Source organism: Papaver somniferum, chromosome 7, assembly GCF_003573695.1.
Source record: "Papaver somniferum cultivar HN1 chromosome 7, ASM357369v1, whole genome shotgun sequence".
Classification (NCBI taxonomy): domain Eukaryota; kingdom Viridiplantae; phylum Streptophyta; class Magnoliopsida; order Ranunculales; family Papaveraceae; genus Papaver; species Papaver somniferum.
In genome coordinates this window covers 108,837,286-108,850,492 of record NC_039364.1, presented here as the reverse complement: position 1 = coordinate 108,850,492, position 13,207 = coordinate 108,837,286, and the positions used below count along the sequence as shown (strand labels likewise).

At 37.9% G+C, this 13,207-nt stretch overlaps 2 protein-coding genes across 2 annotated transcripts; both read left to right on the top strand.

Annotated features, from left to right (window-relative positions):
• The first annotated feature begins 1,515 nt into the window (after positions 1-1,515).
• On the top strand, positions 1,516-7,929 carry LOC113298086 (protoporphyrinogen oxidase 2-like). The gene is made up of 18 exons (XM_026546751.1): positions 1,516-1,893; positions 2,035-2,074; positions 2,200-2,335; positions 2,558-2,623; positions 3,094-3,144; positions 3,293-3,361; positions 3,753-3,841; positions 4,001-4,037; positions 4,212-4,277; positions 4,716-4,756; positions 5,480-5,609; positions 5,885-6,067; positions 6,290-6,364; positions 6,749-6,872; positions 6,948-7,056; positions 7,174-7,248; positions 7,401-7,507; positions 7,637-7,929. Exons 1-18 carry the CDS (start codon positions 1,872-1,874, stop codon positions 7,750-7,752), a joined length of 1,536 nt encoding a protein of 511 aa, XP_026402536.1. The 5' UTR covers positions 1,516-1,871; the 3' UTR covers positions 7,753-7,929.
• Positions 7,930-8,539: 610 nt separating this feature from the next.
• On the top strand, positions 8,540-12,630 carry LOC113298085 (nucleolar protein 56-like). The gene is made up of 8 exons (XM_026546750.1): positions 8,540-8,863; positions 9,726-9,940; positions 10,042-10,199; positions 10,399-10,586; positions 10,678-10,930; positions 11,122-11,270; positions 11,359-11,487; positions 12,127-12,630. The coding sequence occupies exons 1-8, from the start codon at positions 8,659-8,661 to the stop codon at positions 12,420-12,422; spliced, it is 1,593 nt and encodes a 530-aa protein (XP_026402535.1). The 5' UTR covers positions 8,540-8,658; the 3' UTR covers positions 12,423-12,630.
• The last annotated feature ends 577 nt before the right edge of the window (positions 12,631-13,207 follow it).

The following is a 13,207-nucleotide window of genomic DNA, read 5'->3' as shown; positions in this document are numbered from 1 at the left end:
GACTGATAATACATTGGTGAGAGAAACACAAGTACGACAGAGTACATCATCACAAGTACGACATAGTACTTCACCACAAACTGTGCCTATCTCTCAACCTCAAGTAACTCAGCCAGATCCTAGACGCATTTCATCATCATTATAGCCCTACAACCCTACAACCCAATGTTACACCACCACCACCACAACAAACATCTTACATGTTTGGAGTCCGAGTGCTTTCCAATCGCCTAAAGTTCTTCAACCAGGACCGAGTGCTTTCCAATCGCCCCATGTTCTTCAACCAGTTTTTTCTCCTTTTGGAAATTTATCCCAGATGTTGGCAACTGGAGAAATCCCAGGTCTTGGAGAATGGTTGACTCCTGGCCCCGAAGATGACGATGAGTGAGTTAACGATGAGCAACCTTAGAGAGATTGTATTTTAATTCTGCTACATTTGTAATTCTAGTTTTAATCAATTAAAAGTACATCGGTTTATTTAAATGAATTACATATGTTTAAAATTAAGCCTTTTAAATTAGCTTCATTGAATTACATATGTTTAAAATTAAGCGTTTTACATTAGCTTCACAGATGAGAAGTACTAGGTGGAAAAATAACTACAAAGAAGGGGCTGAAATTGTTCAACACTTTAAGGATTTCGAAACATTTTTCGAGACGAAAGCAGCCAAAGATCTTGTTACCATCTCAGCATCATTTTCACCTATCAGTCTATATCGATTGACTTGCATAATTAAAGCTACAAACTCATTCACTTCTTTCTTAATTATATGAAAACGATTTTCTATTTCGCATATAGCACGACGGCTCAGATTACGGGTGTCAATGCAGAACCCGTCGTGAATAACCGCCCAGAAACTCACCCATGGATAGTTTGTTGAAGCAAGCTGAGTAAATAAAAAAACATAGTTTCTGTAAATAGATTCATTTCAGTATGCGGAGCTCGCCAAACTAACAAGGGCCGAGACATCTTCTTTCAACAAATTTGTTGAATTGAACAATCGAAGAATTTTTTTAAGCTCAGAGAAGAAGAGTAAAGAAGTCTTGGAGTTGAAATGGGGAATATTTATAGAACTGAATATTCTAGCCGTTGGATGACAAGAATTTACAGCCGTCCGGATTTAGCCGTTTGGCGGTTTTGGGTAAAACGCGAGAGGGTTCACCACAGACACTGGCCTGTGAAGGAAAAACGGGCGATTTCGGAACACAACCAGCGTTTGTGGTTTACACGCCAGCGTGCTTGCTACAACCGCCTGGTTTTCCGTCAAGCGCGCGTCTGTTCTTCCATCTCACTCAACAAGCCAATAATTTTGTTAGTTTACCCATTCATTTTCATGTTTGTTGAGTCTATGATGGGAACAAAATGAAAAAATTTCACGTTTGTTGAGTCCACAGGAACTACTCTAACCACGGTAAGAAATCACATTTGCCTGTCCACATGGACTAACAAACGACTAAAATTTGAGCATCCCACGCATTGGAGTTGCTCTTAGAAATTTTTCGAAGCTTGTCAAGTCAATCCCATACTCATTTCTTAATTTGGCCACTGGGCTGCACTGGTGCAGGAAAACATTGGAGGCATGCAAACTTGAATAAGCCTTTTCCTAAATTGATTTTCCGCATTAAAGAGAAACAATTCGGAAAAACTGAGAAATATTCTAGTTCTTTTACAGCAAACGCAGTTGAATTCAACCTGATAAACACCAAACACAATTTGATTACTTTTTGATTCGTTTTACCTTTCAGTTTCACTTTACTATAAAACTCTTTTCCAACAATCGTAGGATTGCCAAACTAAACCTCAGCAGCTATTTCGGTTCTAGTACTTATTTTGTTTCCAGAAAGAAACCCCCCATTTTAGGAAAGCGCGAATGGCCGAATCAATCAAACCAGGTAAGAATCTGAATCACCTACAGTATCTCATTTGTCTCTCTCTAATAAATATAATTTCATCAAATTCTTGAAATTATTTACTAAATGAAGTCATAATTTAGTTCACTATCAAACTCTAAGTGCAATTATGGGGTTTTGCAGGTTCTGTGAAATCTGTAGCTGTAGTGGGTGGTGGTGTTAGGTAATTGTTACTTCTGATTGTTTTAAGTTAGGGTTTGGGCTTGAATTTATGTTTCTCTTTCGGTTTGTAGAAGATTTTCATAAGATCATTTTTTATTTTTTCTCATTTTGTTAATGATTTTGTAGTGGGCTAGCTGCGGCATATAAACTCAAGTCACAAGGTATCAATGTCACTGTGTTTGAAGCTGAAGAAAAAGCCGGAGGAAAACTGAGAAGTGTTTCGCGAGATGGTCTAATATGGGACGAAGGTGCAAATACAATGGTGAGAGTTTGATAAATATTGGAAAGTGACTTCAATATTATAATGTCAGCAGTGTTGTTTGGTAGTACAAAACTAGCTGATGAAATAGAATTCCGATGCATGGTGTTCTAATTTGCAAATGTGAATGTTTTCACAAGAAGTTTTATCAGCAATACATTTAAAATTGAGAAACACCTTAGTTCCTGACAATTATCATTGTTGTTGTTTTATGTCCTCTTGCAGACTGAAAGTAGCATGGAGGTCAAAGGATTGCTCGATAATTTTGGTCTCAGAGAGACACTGCAATTTGTATGGAATGACACTTGATCATAAATTTATATATGTTAGTCAAATTACGGATACTACATATTAACACAAATCTCAAATGATGGCCCAGGTGCCTCCCTTTGTTGGCATGCACTGTTCTTTGGTGCTCCATTGGGTTACTTTTTCCGTTTAACTCCTTGAAATATCGATAACTTCAATCCCAATGCCATGAAGATGGAAATTTGTTGTGTGACATCTCATTCCTATACATATATTTTGATAAACACAGTTAAGAGACACCATGAAAAAAAATGTAAAGTTAGATTAGTTTGTGCCAAAGTTAGCAAGAACAGTCTAGGCTTACTCGAAATTCAAATCTAATGATGTTATCAATTTATGGTTTGATATTTTCTCACCTGCCTACTTTGTTAGTTTACTGTTGCGCATATACTCGTTAATGTATGCATTCTAGGTTGCACGACGAAGTTGAAAATTGTCTTTTATTTTTTCAGCCCATATCTCAGAACAAGAGATACGTTGTAAAAGATGGGGCGCCCACACTGGTATGTTTGTTTGCTGAGCTTGTTTTATTTCATACTGTCACTATCTTGCCTCTTCAGATGAGACTTTATGTTTTGTAGCTCCCTTCCCTTTGATGTGAGATCTTATTAGTTCCTATCTTTGATACCTTCATCTGCTTGATTTTCCAAGATAGATTCCATCAAATATTCAAATCCCATCGCACTGATAGCAAGCAGTTTACTTTCCACAAAATCAAAGGTAATATTCCTACTTCTTGCTAATAGTTTGTTGGTTATTGCGATGGATAACACTGGGCTTTCCATAGATGTTTTATTTATTTTTTTGGAGTTCCAGTGTAACTGGACAATTCGAAAAACAGTGGTCGAGTGCGCCAAATGCCGATTAACAAAATATCAGTAGAAACTTGTGTGCAGTGCTCACCTTTTCTTTTGTATGTTAGTTCTGCCTTCTATTATAGAAGTTCAATGCATGGATGGGGCTAGGTCCACACTTGGTGGGCACAAAGTGTACTTGAATCTATAAAAATTGTAGTAAGCAGTATAATTGGAAGAGAAGCATGACAAGCATCCCTAAGAAGGGAATTGGTTTCTCTGAAACTTACCCGAGTAATACGCGTCTTTATTTTCAGTTTCAGATATTCTTTGAGCCGTTTCTATGGAGATCACCGGCACATAGAAGTAACCAGTCAAAGATGTCAACTGAGTATTCTCAAGAAAGGTAATTCAGCAAAGTGTTTTGTGTATTATTTTTCAAGACCTGGCTTTTAAGCTGAAATTTTTGAGTATATCTCTTATGAGTTACGCTATTGAACTCATGAGTTATCTAAATGGTTTTCTATCTGCTGGATGTGATAGTTGTTTGTTTCTTTTAATGTAGCGTCAGAGAATTCTTCCAGCGCCATTTTGGTGAAGAGGTATTTCCTTTACTCATATCCTATAGAATTTTCTTATTTTGTTATATTTTTTCGTTAAGCTTGAGAATCATCTCTCTTTTTTTTTCTTTGATACAGAATTATCTGTTTTTTTTTTGGTGCTTTGTTTTGATATCTCTTTCACGTGTATTAATCAATATTTTTCCTTGATTTCAGGTTGTTGAGTATCTTGTTGACCCTTTTGTTGCGGGTACAAGTGCTGGAGATGCTGATTCACTGTCTGTAAGTGTGTCTACTTATTGCTGAAGTAAGGCTTTAGAATAATGTGAATGTAGTTATTCCTGTATCACGTAATTAACTATTATGATTCTTCCAGATGAGTTTGAAAGAATGTGCTCCATATTAAAATGATCCTAAACTGTAAGACCTTATATATCAAGTCGGCTTTCACTTTTGCAAAGTCGAAGGTGAAGCTTTGAAGGGCACTTGAGCCTCCATATTCTCTAATATGAAATTTGAGTCTCCTGCAGGAGATGTTGTGTAACTACTGGTCCAAATTTGTTACGAGATAAATCTTGAGCATCTTTTGATTACTGGGATCACTTTGAGTATGCTATGATGTATGCTTTTATGACTCATTGGCATGTCATAGATTGTATGAGCTGTTTGGTTTGTGTGTTAATACTTAGTTTAAACAACCTTTGTTCTGTATGCAAACAGATGGCTCATGCATTTCCAGAGCTATGGAATCTAGAAAAGAAGTAAGGTTCAAGAAACTTAAACTTCTCCTGGTTACCTTTTTCAATGAGAAAGTGAATTTGTGCACTATGTAGCTTTGGGCTAAATTGTTTCATCAGAAGACATAGCATAAGATATGCAGGGAAATGAAAGTCGGAGAGATGGACTAAGTGTTGATTGATTGCTACAAATAGCATGTTATCTGAAAAGTCTTTTCTAGTAAAATTACTTGCATTGAGCTAGAATGGTAGGCCATAAGGGTTTTCTTTTATTTTCTTCCTCCTCCTTGTTTATAGAATCATTGCACCAGCACTATACAATCAGTTGTCCAGTTTAAACAAAAAATAAATACAAATGTTGTACATGAGTAGCAGATAAGTCCCTTTTGAAGAGGCTCGTATACAGAACGTCTTGAAATAATACCTGGAGCGGGAGATTCAATTAACCGGGATTCAGAAGATGATATTTCACCCCTACCATCAATAGGTTTAGCCAGAGCATTTACAACACAACCCAAATAAGAAAGTTCCTTCCCTGGTAAAATGATAAATTGCTACTTATAGGTTGAACCTGATTAAGGTTTCTCATTTATGCTCATAAAAATTGTTGGTTCCTTTAGTATTAATGAAGGATGCTTCTCAAGTAATGCCTTCCATTTGTGTATTGGTTCTTGCTGGAAATCATTGAAAGAGAAAACCCTTTGTCATCCCAATAGCTGGATATCTAACAAGTTCGTTTATAATCAGGTTTGGTTCAATCATAGTAGGTGCAATACGGTCTAAAATGTCAGGTAAACAAAAGAATGGGGGGAAGGACACTTCTTTAGAAAAAGGGAAGCTACAGCGGGGCTCATTCTCATTTCAGGGAGGGATGCAGGTAAGATTGTAATGAGTGAAAAGGGTTTTGATAGTTACTTAAGAAATCATTCCTCCAGATTCCAATTCTTTATGTGAAATTTGATGACTTAGGGTATCTCGGTTAGCAGCACTAATTGAACAACAATTTCCTATAGAAAGAGTTACTATAGATCATCGTCTTTGAGCTAGTTTCCTGCTTCGAAAATGATTCCTTTTTTCATGAATAGCGTAGAGGTAAAGGGTAACTGTATTTGGCTCTAACTTCTGAATCTCTGATGTTTCTATATTTTTCAGAGACTCACTGACATGTTATCCAAAGATCTTGGAGATGATTTGAAACTGAAATCAAAGGTGCTATCGTTATCGTATAATGGTGATGATATATCTCCATCAAATAACTGGTCCCTTTCTTATGCTACTGACCAAAAGACAGGCGAGCCCTTTGCACACCAATCTTTTGATGCAGTCATTATGACCGTGAGTAAGCCTAGCCATTGATTGACACTTTCTATTTATCACATGGAGGATGAGTTGGAGTTACCTGTGCATGTTTCTGAACTGTCATATGATTAGAAATTCTGCAATTTCTTTCAGTTTAAACTTCAAAACTTGTTTCCGTTATAATCTTAACCTCTCAAAAAACTATATGAGAACTTATTTGACATTCTCTTTCTCTTGAAATGGCTCTTGTGGCTTCAGGCTCCGCTATGTAATGTGAAAGAAATGAAGATTAAAACACGTGGAGGTCCTTTCAAACTTGACTTTATTCCAAAGGTAAGAAATCCCGTCTTTTCGTTGATAATGATTTTTCAGACGCTAAGAACAATCGAAGCAGACTCTCCAATGTGGAGTTGGAGTACAGATCCGAAAATATTACCATGCACTAAAACTACGTGGCTTTGTCAGTTAGGTAAACTGTCTGGTCAATCAGTTCTCCTGGACAACCAGGACAGTGTGTGTGCCTTTTTTTAGAAGTGCACCACACATGTAACCGACTCATGAGCTACTTCCTGCTCAGATGTAATCATAAATTGGATGAATCTGGGTAGACTAAATTTATGCTTTAAGCACAAGAGATGGCACACTAACCTTGGTCAAGTTTCTTGTACTCACGTCATGATAACTAGCTACTGATGGTTTTAAATCCCTCTAATGCAGATTACTTACTTGCCACTCTCAGTAGTAATTACAGCCTATAAGAAGCAGAATGTCAAGAGACCACTTGAGGGATTTGGTGTTCTAGTTCCTTCCAAAGAGCAACAAAACGGTTTGAAAACCCTTGGTAAGCATTGCTTTAAATACTTGATCAACTACCTAACTAAAATTTGCATCATTTTAATCTTATCGCCTCGTCTAGGTACTCTCTTTTCTTCCATGATGTTTCCTGATCGAGCCCCCAGTGACATGTATCTCTATACTACGTTTGTTGGAGGTAGTAGGAATCCAGAGCTTGCAAAAGCTTCATTGTAAGTGATTCCCATGCCTGGGCAATAACTCATTAGCACCGATATTTGGTTATTTGGTTTTGTTTCTTTAGTTAATGGTTACAATTTTGGGGATGACATATTTAATCATGTTCCCAGGGATGAGCTGAAGCACGTTGTTACTTCAGACCTCAGGAAGTTGTTGGGTGCAGAAGGAGAGCCGGGATTTGTGAAGTATGAATCGTCACTAAGATCGTTATTTCTTCGGTTTATAGCATAACCTTATATTTGAACCTGTGGACATTAGATTGCGGTCATACTGACCTAGGCTCTGTTTATTCAGAAAAAAGTCCTTCATTATGACTTTCCTATTTCTCGAATGACAGCCACTTCTACTGGAGTAAAGCCTTTCCCTTGTACGGACATGGCTACAACTTAGTTATGGAAGCAATAGAAAAGATGGAAAGAAGTCTTCCAGGGTTCTTCTATGCAGGTAGTTGCTCAACTAGTAGCTACGCTAGATCATCATAATGAATAGATCACAATTGAATCTAGTAGTTTACTTTTGTTCCCACTGTTTTGAGTATTAATTTAATTTGTCTTCTTGATGTTGGCACAATAGGTAACCATCGGGCCGGAGTATCTGTTGGAAAGGCAATATCTTCTGGTTGTGAAGCAGCTGATCTTGTCATCTCTCATCTCAATAAAAACTTGGTTAGAGAAGATAAACTGAGGTAGTAAAATATACATTACTTGATGCTTAGCTGCAATCATACTGGAGGATACCTCAACTACTAGATACTTCAAAAAAAAAAAAAAGAGTTTTTGTACACATTTTCGTAATTTTATCACCTTGAGAATCATATTCAAACTCTTATTTCGACGATTAGCACGTATTTACGTTTCAGAACCTCATCAGTTGAGTTTCTCCTGTGGGGCAATCTTTGGCTGTCAGATCAAATTTATCCGCACATCTTGGTTCTAATATGTACTCAAAATGTCACTAAAACCAATGTTAAACAATTAGCAATATACCATGTCATACACCTTCAGCTATTCACCACGCTCTCTGTCTCATGGTGCTCTCTATGTGCTGGTTAACGCATCATACTGACGACGAATCAAATGGGCATTCCCCTTGAGCTCGCCTGACGAGTTCCCCAGTTCAGCTTGCTCGTATTGGTCATCAGCATCTGAGTTTTGAGGTTTTGGTCCACGACAAAAATGACCGGAAGGGCTACATCTCCGATGAGTAGAGAGGCAACTGTTATGGAACTAGAATCAAAGACCGGAATGGCAATCAAGGCCAGACCGGACTCGAAATAGCTAACGTGGTCCGTTTCCTTGGGGCTAGGGGAGGGGAAGGACTTACCAGGGCCCACTTTTCCAGATAGACGGTCTATATCGGATAGTCGAAACCCTAAATTTAAATTGACGGCTGAAAACATCTTGTTTATTTAGTATAATAGAACGTGTAACATTATAAACATGGTCATGTTCCAAAACCCTAACTAAACCTTTCGCTAAAGTCCTCATAGATTGTAAAGTCGGCTACAAAAACCTTCATCAAAAACAAGAGAGAGGAGAAGAGAGCGAAAGCAAAAATAAACCCTAGAAATTATTTCTTCTTCAAACGCCTCTGTAATGGCGGTGTATCTACTCCATGAAGCTGCATCTGGTTACTCATTGTTTCAAGCTCATGGGATAGATGAGATTGGGCAAAACACTGAAGCTGTTAGGAATTCGGTAACTGATCTTAATAGGTTTGGTAAAGTTGTAAAGATTGCTGCTTTTTCACCATTTGGTTCTGCTTTAGATGCTCTTAACCAGTGTAATGCTGTCTCTGAAGGTGATCTTTCTTCCTTACCTATTTTTGTTTTGTTTTCTATTGGATTTTTAGTACTTAGATGATGTTATTATGGATTTGTGTTAGGTTGGGTATGTTTTTGTAGTGGTTGGTGTTTGAATCTTTCTTTTAAGTTTCCTGGTATTGGGTTTTGGGTTCTTCCTGCACCTCCACCATCACTGACTCCAGGACTCACATCAACACCAAAACCTCCACCAAACCCCAAAGTGACCACCACTTCCGCCTCCATGTTGTCTGGATTCTGCAATGACACTTCCTTCTCCAAAGTCCAAAGCTCCCTCCTGCTCCAAAATTGAAACCTTTCATCCACCATTCAGGACCAGCTCCAAGTCCTCTGCCCGCAGCAGCACTACACCTGCTCTTGCACCAACCCTACCTCCTACAAGCTCCTATACTTCCAACACCTATCCCACTAACTCAGCCTCAGCTTCTCAATCCAACACCAGCACCAACTCTACCCCTTGTTTTAAGCATGAGGTGGCATTGTTGCTGGTGTAGGAGGTGGTGTTACTAGATGTTGGACCATGTGGAGGTTTTGGTTCTGGTCCTTTTAAGTGGTGGTGGGTGTGGAGGTGGAGGTTTTAAGATATTGCAAGTTTAATCTGAGGAGCCATTTTTGTGAGTTTGGGATGTTTCGTTGGTTGTAATGTAAATTCGCCAATCATGCATGTTTGTACTCTGTTTATTTATGAAATGTGCTAACTTGAATTGGAAACTCAAGCCATGTCTCGTCGGATCAATCTTCTGTTTAGAAATTATTTTATTTTATGTATATAATTGTATTTCTTATTACAATGGCTTGGAGATTTAAGTTCATTGCTTGTTTATTGGGTTTTTTTTGCAGGGCTTATGACTGATGAGTTAAGAAACTTCTTGGAGTTAAATTTACCCAAAGTCAAAGAAGGAAAGAAACCTAAGTTTAGTCTTGGAGTTGCTGAGCCAAAGATTGGGTCACATATCTTCGAAGAAACTAAGATTCCCTGCCAAAGCAATGAATTTATTCTTGAACTTCTCCGTGGTGTCCGCTTTCATTTTGATAGGTTCATTAGTGACCTTAAGGTTTGTAACTTCGGTCTCTCACTCTCAAGGTTTCTTTGCTTTTTTCTTAATTCTTAATGTGGTTGGCGCGGTTATGAATTTTTTTATCATTTGCTTTGTAGCTCACCGATTTGGACAAGGCTCAGCTTGGGTTGGCTCACAGTTACAGCAGAGCTAAGGTGAAGTTCAATGTCAACAGAGTTGATAACATGGTTATTCAAGCTATCTTCCTCCTTGATACTCTGGATAAAGATGTCAACACCTTCTCCATGAGAATCAGGTGTGTTATTGAAGCTTGCTCCTGCATGTAACAGTGTGTTGCTATTTCTGAATTTCATATCATGTTCACTGTTAAACTAGTGCCATTGAGTAGCTAAATGTTCCAGTTTTGTCACTTTTAAGTGGGGTATAAGCTCTTATTTTTGCTGTAGAAAAATCATATCTTGGCCTGAATGTTTTTTGTCTGCTCCTTTCTTCAGAGAGTGGTACTCGTGGCACTTCCCTGAACTAGTTAAGATTGTTAATGATAACTATCTTTATGCCAAAGTTGCAAAATATATTGAGAACAAGTCTGAGCTTTCTGAGGACAAGATCCCAGGATTAACTGAGATACTTGGAGACGAAGACAAGGCAAAGGAGATTGTGGAAGCAGCGAAAGCATCCATGGGTACGTGTGAAATTATGTTACTTTGTAGACCAATGTTTCTCTCTCTATTTTCATAGTCATCATCTTGACATCTGCTGTTTTTTATTTGCAGGGCAGGATTTGTCCGTTATTGACTTAATTAATGTCGAGCAATTTGCCCAGAGAGTGATGGACCTCGCACAATACAGGAAGAATCTACATGAGTATCTAGTGAATAAGATGAATGACATTGCACCAAACTTGGCTTCTCTTATTGGTGAAATGGTTGGAGCTCGTTTAATTTCTCATGCTGGGAGTCTTACAAATTTGGCCAAGTGTCCTTCCTCCACTCTTCAGATTTTAGGTGCAGAGAAAGCACTCTTCAGGTATAATTAATTTGGTTGTCTTTCTCAGTTCTGCTGGGGTCCATCATGTTATTGTGTAGATGGTTTTACATTTGGTCCTTCGACTGGATTCCCTGTACAGGCCTGCTGGTCATTTTTTATTTTAAAATCATTCATGTAATTTTTTGTATTATTTTTCTTTGTTTAACATTTCTTGGTTTTCTTGTATAAAGAGCGTTAAAAACTCGGGGGAACACTCCAAAATATGGTCTCATCTTCCACTCATCTTTCATTGGACGAGCATCTGCAAAGAACAAAGGTCGTATGGCTCGCTATCTTGCCAACAAGTGTTCTATTGCTTCTCGCATTGACTGCTTTTCGGGTAAGTTCATTGTGTTGCTGAATGCTATTAACTTGGTTTGTCATTGTAATTTGTCTGACTCATCATTACCAATTACCACTAATAACAGAGACAAACACCACTGTATTCGGGGACAAGCTCCGTGAGCAAGTCGAAGAGAGACTGGATTTCTATGACAAGGGTATTGCACCTCGCAAGAATGTTGACATGATGAAAGCTGCCATTGAAAGTAATAAAGGTGAGAATGAAAGAATGCTGATTTTTGGCCTAAAATTGGTCTTTGTGTTTGCTTGCTTATTTTGCATCTTATGTTTTGTTGCACTCTCCTACAGTGCAATTATTCATCCTTAAAACACCCTTCAATTCAGCTTTATAGTAATCACATTAATATGCTCTCCATTCAGCTTCATGAAAGAATGCTGATTTTTGGCCTAAAATTGGTCTTTGTGTTCGCTTGCTTATTTTGCATCTTATGTTTTGTTGCACTCTCCTACAGTGCAATTATTCATCCTTAAAACACCCTTCAATTCAGCTTTATAGTAATCACATTAATATGCTCTCCATTCAGCTTCATGATAATTATCGTTCATCCTTACAGTGCTCTTCGTTCAGCTTGATAATAGTCACTGGTCATCCTTACAATCTCTCCACATTCAGCTTTATAACGATTATCTTGTTCGCTCAGCTGTTCTTTACTTTATTTTATTTTATTTTTCTTTATAATTGGTAATTGGATTTTGCTCAAAGATAGTCCGTCATCTGTTATATGTAGAAGTGGAAACATTTGTTCTTATGTAGTGAGTTTCTGCTGAACTATAGAATGGCCACTGTCCTACTGGTCTAGTTTGTTTCTCACTCTGCATTAATGAATTCACAGATGATGAGAAAACTGATATGGATGTAGAAGATGGAGCTTCTGCAAAGAAGAGCAGCAAGAAAAAGAAGTCAAAAGGTGATGTAGAGCCTATGGAAGAGGACAAATCAGCTGCTAAATCAACTAATGGAGATGCTTCAGAAGAAGATATGCGCACTGAGAAGAAGAAAAAGAAAAAAGAGAAGCGCAAGTCTCAGGAGAATGGTGAGAATGGAATTGAGTCGGAGCAGAACGGAACAACCAAGAAGAAAAAGAGCAAAAGCAAGGATGTTAACATGTCGAAACTGTCAGCGAAGTGAAGAAGAAAAAGAAATCTAAAAGCAAAACTGATGCTTAATTTAGTTTTCTGATAAAATGTGTTCTCTGGTAGTATGCTTAGTTATATAGAGGTGTTTTGGCAAGTACTGCCTCTGTATTTGGTTTATGTTTTTGTTCTTTAACTCTTTTGTAGAATTGACAATATTTAATATTTTCTGCAGTTATATACTTCATGTTTAATCTGCTCTTCAGAATTCCTTCTTTAGCCATGTCTGATAACTAATCTGACATGGGCTTTCTGCCTTGGCCATAAACAGTTAAACATTGCGTCTGAACAAAATCACTAGCATCACTAACTTGGAATTACTCACCAATTTTCTGCTCCCACAGCAAAGATCTACCACTAACCTTCTGGGGCGAAGTTGTTTTCACAGCTTGTGATCACATTGGTGGTTGTCAAGGCACATGCGAACATAATGTCTTATTTCTCTTATAATTTGCATAAATTTCATTCAAAAGATAAATGTCTTATTTTTAAATTCTTTTACGATCTCCCGAAGCATGGGTGACCAAGGGTGACTCGAAGATGGACATTCTCCAGCTTAAGTTTAATGCCCAAAAAACATCTTCCTTCAATGCTAAGCACTCAGGCTTGCTTAGCTCCTAGTCCTCGTGGATGTATTTTCTCCAGGCTCCGTGGCAGCTCCAATTCCAATAGTTTTTATAATTTTGTTATCAGAAGCATCAGTAAGTTGGATACACATATATGTGCCATAGCTTAGAGCATCTCCAGTGGTGTTTAGATATGTATCCTAGGTGGAGGAGA